Consider the following 11,958-nt stretch of genomic DNA (forward strand, 5'->3'; position numbering starts at 1 on the left):
CGCGGGCGACTACGGCGTGAAGCTGTGCGGCCGCGAGTTCATCCGCGCCGTCATCTTCACATGCGGCGGCTCCCGCTGGAAGAGGCTGTCGCTGCAGGGCGCCGCGCCGCTGCCCGGACCCGGTGAGTGCGCGGGGCGCCCGTCCGGCGAACCGCTGCCCAGGCACGGCTGCCGCCCCAGTGCGCGCCCGCCGCTTCTCTTGCAGCAGGGCGAGCGGAGCCTCTGGGCTGTGGGGGATGTCTGGAGGCTATGGGGAAGGCACCTCCAGGCTATGTGGGGCACCTCCAGGCTGTGGGGGATGTCTGGAGGCTGTGGAGAAGGCCCCTGAAGGCTGTATGGGGCACCTCGAGGCTGTGGGGAAGGCACCTGAAGCCTGTGGGAAAGACATCCCGAGGCTGCTTCCCTGGACGCCTCGAGTGTCAAGACAGAGCCCCAGGCCATGCAGGGGGCACCTCCAGAGTCAAAGGCTGAGCCCTGGGCAGCACCTTCTGCCTGCTGGCACAGCTGTTTTTCCCGCGCTGTGCGAGCAGGCCCATGCACTTGTAGCAGCAGGGAGTGCACAGCCACCCTGGCCCCTCGCCTCCTTTCTGAAGCCTGGGGGCTCCGACATGGATCTGTGGGGTGCACTCCTTCTCCGTCATTTATCTCATTCTTGCTCTGAGATATAATCCTGCAGGAACTGAAGCAGTCTATGTGAGGTTTTAGGGGACACCTGTTGAGGCTTGGTGAGAATCTGCACCTCTAGGGGTTTGGGGTTTTTTTATAGTCCAAGCTCTCCTGGCCTAACCATTCCCTTTGCCTCTCCTTCATGGAGCTGGGCATTGGCATTCATGCTACAGCTTTTTTCTTACTTAAAAAGAAGTTAGGTGCTAGTTTGGGGTCGGCCTTCACTCTGGACCGGCAACATGAGGACAGTGCCCTTCGATGGGAATCGGAATGAAATTAAGATCAGTCTAGAGACCCTGGTCTGCCCCTGTAAGTGCCAGCAGGACGGTCATAAGAGACTTCAGTTATAAGAGACTTCAGCCCTTATAACTGTCGTTAGACTTCAGTTATATGAGATTTCTATCCCTATAACTGTCAGTATGACTGTTAATCCTCCATTAATCCTTTTGCTCATCAGTATGACAGTTATAAGAGACTTCAGTGTACATATGCAAGCGACCTCTTCTAGACAGCCTCTGAATTTCATGATTACTGAGTGAGAGCCTGTCTTAATTTTTAGAAGTTAGTTGAAGCACTAAGGGGTTTTCAGAAAGCTCTGAGGTTTTAATAAGTGGTCTAACTGAGAGACAACTCTTGACAGCTTGGAAGGCTCTAATGGTTGAAGACAAACTAGTGGCCTCCAAAGTAAGTGCCAGCACAGATAAATAATATATAATAGTATAAGCAAGGTATTAAATGACTCTTGAAACTCTGTGCTCCTAAGAGGCACAGACTTCTCAGCCCAGCAGAAGTACGGCTTTTCACCCTCTGATCTTTTTTTAGTTGCTTGTGGGGCTGGAGAGGTAATAAGGTACACACTGGGTTAAATAAAAATTAAGGGATTCTGCTTGTAGGCTTAAATCGTTTGCTTTTAGAGAACAAAGAACCTGGCATGAAAGTCTCAAAATGATTCTGTTCATCTGAAGGTGAAGAAGCATCTTAACTTTTGTTTTGGAAAAATATCATCCTGTTTCTAGTTCAAGTGGCTGAGCTGATTTTGCTGAAACTCTAATTAAGAAAATTGTGAGGGCTCAAGGGCAGAAACAAAATCAGCCCAGGTATTTCTGTCATAGACAGAACTGGTCCAATGAAAGGTATCACCAAAACAAAATCCTTGCCTTGTTCATTTGTACATGGCATTTTCAAAGCCGATTGGTGCTTGTGATATCCCACAAGCATATACTTACATTAAGTGAGGAGAGTTTTACATATTGGCAAGGAATGCGTGAAATGATTTCTTATTTTGATAAATCCCTTTGGTCATCCAAAGAACCTCCCATCTTATCGTATTTGTAGACTTAATGGGTAAGGTGCTAGCCCTCCTCATTTTCAGAACAGAAGGGGAGAGAGAAAGACAAGAGCCAAAAAAGAGTTGAAAATGCATACTTTTATAACATGCTGGAAGAAATTGGTGGTTTTCCAGAAATAAGAGGGAGGTTCATAAAACTGAATAGTTTGCAAAACAGGTTGAAAATTCCAAGATTAATTTTTCTCCATAACACTGTACAAGAGCCATTCTGACACTGCTGCACCTTAGAGTCACCATTGTATCAGTGTATTCTGGATCTCAGAAAGACCTTTTCCCCCATTGCAGAATAGTTTAGTTGAGCCATCTTGAATAATTTTAAGTAAGACAGTGCTGTCAGGGAATGGATTCGGAGCAACTGCTGAAGGTGCAGTGCCACAGTCTTTGCTAACATTAGGGTGTAAGCAACGCTGAGGCCACTTAAACAGTCCAACTAGAGGTTTTAGAAAACACCACCTGCTGCCACAGGTTCTTGTAAACTTAAGGAATGATGTTTTTTGGGGAGGGATACCAAAACATTGTATTGGCATCACAACTATTTTCTTGCAACGAACCTCTTACCCATTAGATGATCCAGGAACTGAGCCTTTTTTGTTGGTTTAAAAGCACAGCTCTGGGCTGTCAAGTTCTATAAGCTGGTCAAGCTCCAGAGATCGCTTGCATCTCAGCATTGCAAAGATGGATGAAAAACACATATTTTTTTACTTTTTACTTAAGATGGAGTGTAAGCTGGGGCTCAGGGAGGAGAAGCTGTTTCCAGTAGCTGTGAAACTATAGCTGTTTTAGTCATACTACACTGGGTGTGTCTACACGTGCTTTTACTACATATGAATAAACTCCAGAGTTGTTTACTTCTGGGTGCAATTAACTTCTGAGCAATAAGCTCCAGAGTTTCTTCATGCACAGCATGTGGAGCTGGGTCAGAGCAGCCCCAGTTGGCAGGCTGATCCCCAGGGGTTAGCCTGCTACCCTGGGGCTGCTCCCCCCAACTCAGTGTGCTGTGGAGGGGATGGCTGGGGCATGAGGAAGATTCAGTGTGGGGTTAGTTGGCAGCCAGCGCCCACACTGAAGCACCCTCACATCCCAGCCAGCACCTCCAGCATCTACACGCATGCTTTTGCGTTTTTTACTCCACAGTGGGATAGTACTTGTACTTATAAGTACTATCCTGCTGTGGAATACATTGTCAGTTTACTCCAGCCTAATAAGGGTGCACATATAGATACCAAGATGCTTTCTGCACACTTAATTAGTCAACTGCACAGTAAACGTCTCATATAGATGTGCCCGCTGTGTGCACAATTAAACAATGCCACCCATTCTGCTCCAAAAAACTTGCCAGCAAGAATAGTAGAATTTGGGTTCTTCAACTTGCGTTGCTATCATAATTCTTTGCCTGTTGTTAATTGATTATTTGTGTTATTTCTAAGGCCATCTGCTCCTTGTAATGCTGTATACTGATATGAAATAACTTTTTGTAAAACAGATTCTACTCAAACCACAAATAACAAAGAACCAGAAAACTTAAAGTTGCAGTCAGTCTTTGTTCCAGATCTGGAGCAGCTGCAGAGAGGCAGCCTACCACTTGAACAACAAGCAGGGAAGGATTTGTTTAATTTGTACGATTATAATGAATATGTACCCACGTCAGATGACTTCAAAGAATATGTCCGTCAGGTTGAAGATGCTGCCCAGAAGAACAAAGGTGGAACAGGAATTGCCAGTCCCATGGGATCAAACAGTTTTCCTTGGGCTAAGTATCCCAGAAAGAAACGGGACTTATCTATGGGGGTGGCAGGAATGTGCTGCAAATGGGGCTGCACTAAAATGGAAATTAGTACACTATGCTGAAACTAAAATGGTACTTCTGCATTTATTTTAGACATATGGACTCAATGTTAGTTGCAGTGATACTTGATTGAGTGCTGCGCATAGAGAGAAAAATAATCATGTGTTTGTATTTCATTTTGTCTGTGACTGGTTGTAGATTTTACTTAAAACCCCCCTCAAACCTAACTGTTAGTGACTTTGTTTTGCAGCAGTAACCTTTTAATCTAAATTTCTACTCAACTGTTACTAATTTGAATGTTTGTTCTTTATGTTAAAATTTCCCACCTCATATTTGTAACACTCTAGGGAGAAAAATCCATGGTAATTAAACATATATTACATTCTATGAATGTTACAGAGTTGTTTTTCCCGTCATTGGAAACCATATCAAAAGCATCCTTTAACAAAATGAAACTTGGCTCAATTTGACCTAAAAAGATCTTTTATAACTTGGAGATCAAGTGAATACCAAATTGGCTGTTGCACCACTTAATAGAGAACTATAGAACTTAATAGTTGCTTTTGTAACACAATTAATATAAATTTTGCGCACCTGATGAAGTGAGCTTCAGCATATGAAAGCTTAGCTTGTGCTACATATTTATATATAACTATATATATCTACACACCTGTATATATACATGCACTTTGGTTAGATTATAAGGTGCACATTTATCCTGCCTTTTATTTTTCTCCACTTGCAAGAGTTCTTTATCACATTTTTCTCTCGGAAATCTATGTATTATAAAATATTAAAACTTTCTATTGATCACTTCCTATTACTTGGATATGTCTGTGCTGCCCTGCATAATTATCTCAAGTACTATAAGCTTACCTTGTTCCCCCACCCTTTTTCAGTTATCGTTTCACTAAGCTTGGATGGCTGGTACTCTTAATCTTTAATCCTTTTAAACTTTACTTGTGAACATCTGACATTTTGCTCACTTTTCCAGAGTACTGAATTACTTTACTCTGTGCACTCCTTGAGACATATTGTTGAATTACCAACTACTATTTACCTTCTGCTTTTAATGTTTGTGGCTTCTGGATTTTATTTTTTTTTTGCTTTCCATTGGTTGTTCTTAACTTTGTGACCTTTTATTTCCTATGAATGTTTGTAATCACTTCAGGTCCCTCTGAACTGTGTCCTTATGAGTGTTTACAATGAACACCTCATTAAGTACAACTTGCACTCTGAGGTTTACAATGATATACTTCCAGTTATGTGAAGAGGATCATAAGCAGTTATCACTAAAGGCCAAAATTTTAACACCTATTGCTATACCATTGTACTTGAATGGATTGAAGATTTTATCTTTTGTTTTACCATCTTTCAGGCAGTCCTCCATCTTGCTTTTATTTGAACTAATGCTTCATGAAATGAAGATTGCGTCTCCTACATATTTTGATAAATATCCCAACAATTTTTTTCTGAGACCATGGAAGGTCCATAGTATTGCAGCATGGGATGGGAAAAGCAGCTGGAAGGGACCTCCTTGGTTATTAAGCCAAGTTGTGTTTCCTATTGTCACACTTGTTTTCATAACTCTTCCAAGGGATACTAAGTATAGCATTTAGACTAAAACATTTTTCTTATTTGCATATGCTATTTCTGTTTGGGGAAAGGTAACTGCATGACCCTCAGTATAGCTTCCACTACAATCTGCGATGTCAAAGTGCATGTTTGTTTCCCTCATAAACCCTGCCTCAGGCCATTCAGCCATTTAAAAAGCTTTCTTTAACTGTCCATCATAGACTAGGTCTCTATGCTAAGGTGGAGAGGGAGCTTTAAATGAAATGCCTCATTTAATCTCAGTTGGGAGCAAGGGGTTGAGGAAGTGACATCCCTACAAAAAGTCACCCTGATAAAGTTGAAATTGGGTGTGGGAATAGCCCTTGTTAAGACTGACCTTTAAATTCTTTTGACCAATATGGCCTGTTTGATTGCACAGATGTGCTAGAAAATTGCTGCGTGTGCACTAAGCCATCTTGTCAGACACTGCTAAATTAGTAAAGTGAAAATCTGAGGAAGTTGTATCTGACTGCTTGTTTGAAAAAAAAAATATCCAGAATTACCACACATGGATGTGCACTAACCTCAGAGGTATGCAGGTGAGATACGTTTTCTCTGAGCAGCTTCTGCATCTCAGTGTGTGAAGGTGAATTTCAAGTGGTGAATCCAGGTTTTAGACCAAGCTATTAGATTTTTCACATTTAGCCTAACTTTCCTTCATACTCCAAAGAAGAAACTAGTTTGCTTAGAGGTTATTGATTTCTAGTCAGCCAGACAACTGATTAATATAGACACCTCACCAAATTCACTCCTGCTCTTTTTTTTGAGGGAGAAATCTAGAAGGCTGTTCAGATAACTCAAGTGGACTTTATCTAGTATAGCACTAAAATGCATAGCACATGACATAGGCTAAGGTGCGTATGAAAGTTCAAGAGAAATTCTCAACAAAATTTCTTCCTACTTTTCCTTTGGATTTAATCTGTTCCAAGGCTGTGTTTCAGTAGCTAACCTTGATAGAGCCAATATGTTATTAGTTACAAAAACGGCTGGAAATGTATTTAAAACCATTCTGTCTTCATGAGAACCAGTCTAAACTAGTTCCTTGGTGGCCTATGGAAGGTGTTGCTTGTCTTAAGAGGGAACCGTAAGTTTTGGACAGACAAACCAAGTACAGTGGGTTAAAAAGGCAAGAACTTAATGCCTGTCTGGTGCCTGATCTTACCAAGTGTTAGCTTAGCCCTCAGCAAAACACTTTCACATGTTATACCGCTACCTCTCAACTCAGTTTTTGTCCATACTCTTATTTTTGCTATTGTTTAGCCATTGTCTGCAGCTTTCCAGGCTGGCTAAAACATACTGCCCTAGCACAGTTATATCTGCATTAGTCATAGTTTGAGACTTAATTACGGTTTGTATTTTTGTGCTAGGAGAGGCTTCTGGAAAGTTTGGCCAAGGTTTTAACATAGAGTACACTGTTACAGCACAGCAATGTATAAACAACATAAATCACTGAAGTATGTTTAAAACTACAGCATGCACTTCATCTTTAATCTAATATATCAACTCTTCACTTTTGGCCTTGTCAGGAGGTAAGACTGCTGGAAATCTGCTTTTCATCCCTTATCATAGCTCTTCTTGTGGAAGCTAGAGGTAAAAGTAAACTAGCCATGACAAGTACCAATAAATATACTTCATTGAAGTAAAACACTGTACAAAATGGAAATGTTTGCATGGCGTACCCAATTATTTCAAGAATATGACTAAGGTCATTTTATTAAACAAGCTCAATCCTTGAGTGAACCTTAAGGTATCAGTTCTGTTTCCCTTCATCTTAAGAATATTCTATTAAGCAAATTCTTTGCTGGTCAATTGCATAGTTAATGTAGAAATATTGCACTATATTTTCCAACTGTAGGAGAACACAAGTCCTTCAACTCAAAGTAAAGGTTGTAAGTAAAAGGAAAGCTTTGAGGTACCCGTTCTTTACACTTTTAAAAACAGCTGTCTGCAAGTCAGCCGTGAGAGGGCACATACACAAAACTTAGATAACCAATGTCTACAAGTAGCTTCATTTTCTTATCTGGAATTCAAAAGTAAATTATTTCTTACACTAAGGGTCAACAGAATACACAATACACCTTCCTTGGGTCGTTTGACCCCACCATTCTTTCCTGCCCATGGCAGGGGGTCAGACTTGATGACCTGCTCAGGTCCCTTCCGACCCTACCAACTATGAAACAAGCAAATAAGAACTCTGCAGGTTGAAAAGTCCTTTTTATTGATACATTTTTAGTTAAATACTGCTGCCTCTCATCAGTCAGTTTGCTTACAATTCACTTTTGTAGACAGCTCTCATGGCCTGCCACCAAAACAGAATATAAAACTGGAGGTCAGCAGATATAAGTTGGTAAGCAGGTCAAATAGTTTGCCATGTTCAGTTCTTAACAACTGTCAGACCATTTCAGGTTCAAGTCCCTACAGCTTTTAGTAATTTATTATCCAACACACAAACGCATCTGAGGTCTCTGAATCCTGCTCTCAGATCAACTCTTTCCTGTGCACATGCACATTCCAGCCTGCCTAAAAACCAGGCCCTTGTTAATTGCTACCAGTAGCTCCCGTCTTCCCCTACTGCTATCAGAGTGGCTGGTAAGGAATGACTGTTCAACTATATCCAAAAATTAGAAGAAACTTCTTTTTAAAAATAATTTTAATATTTTTGAAATATGTTGGTACAATTATATTCATAGGTCTATACAGTAATTAGTATCTGAAAACTATGGAAGCGTTTCTTAGATACTGTGATTTGTCCACACTCTTACAAGCTGCTAGTTTTCTTCCTTTCAGGTTAGGTTGTACCTGTCTGAAAACTCTTTCCTCCTGTTTATTACATGACTGTTGCAACTTTGTGGAATACATTTAAGAATGATTTTGAAGCTCAACATATTCACAACTAGTGGACCACAGACCAGTATTACATTAGGAAATAAAAAAAAAATTGTTTGTAAAGACTTTGTACAATATACAATTACTTTATAGTAAAATTATTTTCTTTAATAAAAAATCTGAAGCAGTAGCTGTAATAAACTTCACTTTATAGCAGCAGTCATGTATGTGTAGGACACAGCATTTTTCACAACAAATCACAGCATTTTGGTAGCATATAAATAACAAGAAAATGTGACAAAAAGTGAATACCAACTTTAAAATAATTACGACTTATCTGTTAATTCAAAGACTAATGTAAAAAAATACCACAGTATATACAGAGCTACTGTAACTATCATAAGAACTTATTTCTGAAGTGCATTAATTTCAAAAGTTTACTACATTTGGCATTAAGTCTAGCAAAGTCACTACATGTGTATCGTCTTGAAAAACAACCAAATAGTTATTTGAAAAACATGTGATTTGTGTCCGTACAAAGAACTAAACGTATATGCCACAGAACTGAAAATCTTACAAGATCTGTACAACTCTTGGAGTTGCTAAGCACTGCTTGCTCCTATTTATTGAGCTGGGGATGCTCAACATGACATATTCATGCCTTACAGAGATTTATTATAATGGGTTATTTTGTCCCTGTCCAATAGAGAGTACAAAGTTTGACTGCTTTGTAAAGTTAAAGCATTGTCTAAAAAATGATGGAACATTTAAAAAAAAAAGAAAAAAGCCAAACAAAAAATAAAAACATCTTTTAAAAAGCATCTAATAAAATAATACAGAACTTCAAAAATCTTCATCCTTTTATATTCTAACACTACAGTTATTAAATCAAAGTGTATGAAATTAATCAGACTATAGTAGAACAAACAGGATGTCTTATCTCTTGAAAAATATAGCAGAATGGAAGATCTCTTCATTGCATTACACAAACTTCCCTGAGGTTTTTTTTCATTTTACATAAATTATATTTCATCTAGTATTTCTTGGAACCATATTTGTTACTGAGTGTTATACACTGCATTTTTAGATTTGTTTCTGTATGTTTTCCCAGCTACAATGCTGTTTTAATGCTTGTAAAACTCTATTTTGTTTTGTTACAAAAAACAATACACCAAGTTATGACTCTACAAACGCAAAGACATCTCTTTCCACAAGCTCATTTTGAAACAGACTCCAAAGCAATGTACAGAAATGCAATAAGAAGCATCGCTTTGGACAAAGAACTTTAAAGTTATTTGCAACTTAAAGTTACTTTTTAAAAATGCTGATTTAAGTGTTTCAAACTTTGTGTCAGCAGATATAAATTACTATTAGATCCAATATTCAGAATAGAGGAACTTATGCTGCCCTCTTACTCTGACAAAACCTCTCTCCAGTAAGTCAGGGTGAGTTTTGCCTGAGTAAGGATGGAGGAAAGAATTCCCAAGCTTGCTCATACTGGCACTGTTTTAAACTGAACGCTGGGTAAGCATTTTTAAAACTGAGGTAAATATTAAAATATTCCTATTAGATGTACATAATGACATCACTACTGTGCACCTTACATGTTTATAAATAATTGCTGTTGCACTCACTCACTGCCAATTCATTTTAAAATGAATATTCTACTTGGATGCAAGAGCACTTTGTTGAATTACAAGGCCCCTAAAACAAGCTTCTCTCACCAAAAATGTAGGGTGAACTAGCCAAACAAAGAGATTCAAACAAGGTGCAAAGTACTCTATTTTATGAGAGCAAGTAGAATCATATGGCTTAAGTTCTGAAACATCAGTCTGATTTACACCTAGAGACAACAGCACTTATTCCCCCTGATCTTTACACGTTGGGACACTCAATACTCAGGGTATTTCAGCCTGGAGTTGTATTACCTTTGCTGCAGAGATCTTTAATAAGCTCAGGCTGTCAGACACACACTGTCCTGCATGCAGGCAACAGGCACTTCTGTGTCTGGATAGCCCTGGCCACTTGACTGACTATGGAGTCCTGTTGTCATTTCCTGCCTAACCCCACTTCCCTGGCTTTTACCATCAGCAGAAAATATGAGATGGGATAGTGTAGCTTCATCAGAAAATAGTCCTGGCAAGATGATGGCTGGCCATGCAAGGAGTTTTGTTGTAAACCCTTTTCTTTGGATTGGGGAAACGGGTTGTGGAGGGTGCTTTTTATCTTTAATTCAACCCCAAGGCAAAACTCCTATTTAGAGTTAAACCTATCACTCCCTGGAGGTTACACAAATGGAAAGGGGAAAAAGCAGCATGTAAAAGGGTTAACTATATATTTAGCATTCTTATTCTAAGAAATGGTAAACAGAAGTCACTGCTTTATTGCAGGCAGCTTCAGTTCTAGTTGCTGTCTGTACCTTCATAAAACAGGGAGGGAACCCAACACTTCCACAATAGGCACAGGAGGGAAAAAAGAAAAATAAGCTGTGCTAAATTTTCACAAGTTCATTACAAAATGTCATTTTCAGTTGAAGGAGGGTTGCAGGCTGTCCAAATTTAAATATTTGTTCCCTTTCCCTTAAAATATTTACAGTACATCATACAAACTGCCTGATGAATACCTTTACATATATTGCTGACTAATAAAGGGCTCAAACAGGCACATTAGAAGTTTCTTAGTTATCTACCCACCTTCAATTTGTTCTCCAGTAAAGCTATTCCTGCACTGACAGCAACAAATTATGAGACACGAGCCCTTGTGCAATACACTAAACAGGATGACAAGATGCTATACATTCAGTGTGAAAAGACAAAAATATACTCTGTGTACGTATGTCTGCCAGGAAATGCCATTCGGTCTTTTCATTTCTAAAATCCTCACCATATTGGTAAGTCCCCCTTTTTTTTTTGCACTGCCAAGTAAGGCAAATAATGGTGACGCTGAACGATCACATAATAGGTATGCTGTTTTGTTTAGAAAAATAATTCCCCTTTCCATTAAAGTTTTTCATTGGTGTCTTCTCATAGTAGAAAATGTAACCTGATGAAGAAAATGAACAGAATTCCTCAGTTTGCAGATTCTGGCAGGATACTTTCACACAGATTTTGCTCAGAGCAAAGATGGATGGATGTGTGTGAATGTGTCAATAATCCACAGCAAACCAAAGAACAAAGTTTTGTTCTGTGTTCCAACATGTCTGCTGAATGAATGGAAATTCTCTCATCCACCCATGTTGTCCCTTATACGATCCACTTGCTGGGCAAGGTCCCTAAAGGAGGGACGCTGGTTTACACTGTTGTTCCAGCATTCTCTCATGATGGCATATATCTGAGGAAGAGATAAGACATTGGTATTACATAAATAGGAATTCAGCTAGTTACACGCTTTGAGCTAGTCTGAAGTGTTTCTGAGTTAGCAGGGGACCGGAGAGCTGCAGGATGCACCTTCAGCTTCTAATCTGTCATCACATTAACTGCTTTCTTTGGTTAAGTTAGGGTGCAGGTGACACCTGCCTGTTCTTAGCTCTGCTCTATCAAGGTACTTGTTAAAACAGCAAGTCTTTCAGGTTGGGTGAAGACCTTCCTGCACTTGGAGTGAATTTGCACATATCCCCCCTCTCTTTGATCCTCCAATATGTGATGATGAAACTCACAGGGTAACTTGCAGATCTGCAACTTCCCTTCTACCTTTTCTATTCAAATCTCTCTCTCCTTCT

General features: G+C 39.7%; 2 protein-coding genes across 5 annotated transcripts in view; one reads left to right on the forward strand and one right to left on the reverse strand.

Moving 5' to 3' along the window:
- Positions 1-4: 4 nt before the first annotated feature.
- Positions 5-4,191, forward strand: LOC109298103 (relaxin-3-like; the record flags this gene model as incomplete). The annotated part of the gene is made up of 2 exons (XM_019518236.1): positions 5-122; positions 3,498-4,191. Coding segments are annotated over 2 exons (483 nt in total), but the record flags the coding sequence as incomplete, so codon positions are not given.
- Positions 4,192-8,049: 3,858 nt separating this feature from the next.
- JAK2 (Janus kinase 2) overlaps positions 8,050-11,958 on the reverse strand; it is a 149,272-nt gene continuing 145,363 nt past the window's right edge. For all 4 annotated transcript variants that reach the window (XM_019517622.1, XM_019517620.1, XM_019517621.1 and 1 more), the window contains one exon: positions 8,050-11,570. In XM_019517622.1, coding sequence (XP_019373167.1) covers positions 11,463-11,570 — 108 coding nt within the window. In that variant the 3' untranslated portion in view covers positions 8,050-11,462. The remainder of the gene's footprint in view (positions 11,571-11,958) is intronic.

The sequence above is a fragment of the Gavialis gangeticus genome, unplaced genomic scaffold (assembly GCF_001723915.1).
Source record: "Gavialis gangeticus isolate Ggan-Ray unplaced genomic scaffold, GavGan_comp1, whole genome shotgun sequence".
Lineage (NCBI taxonomy): Eukaryota > Metazoa > Chordata > Crocodylia > Gavialidae > Gavialis > Gavialis gangeticus.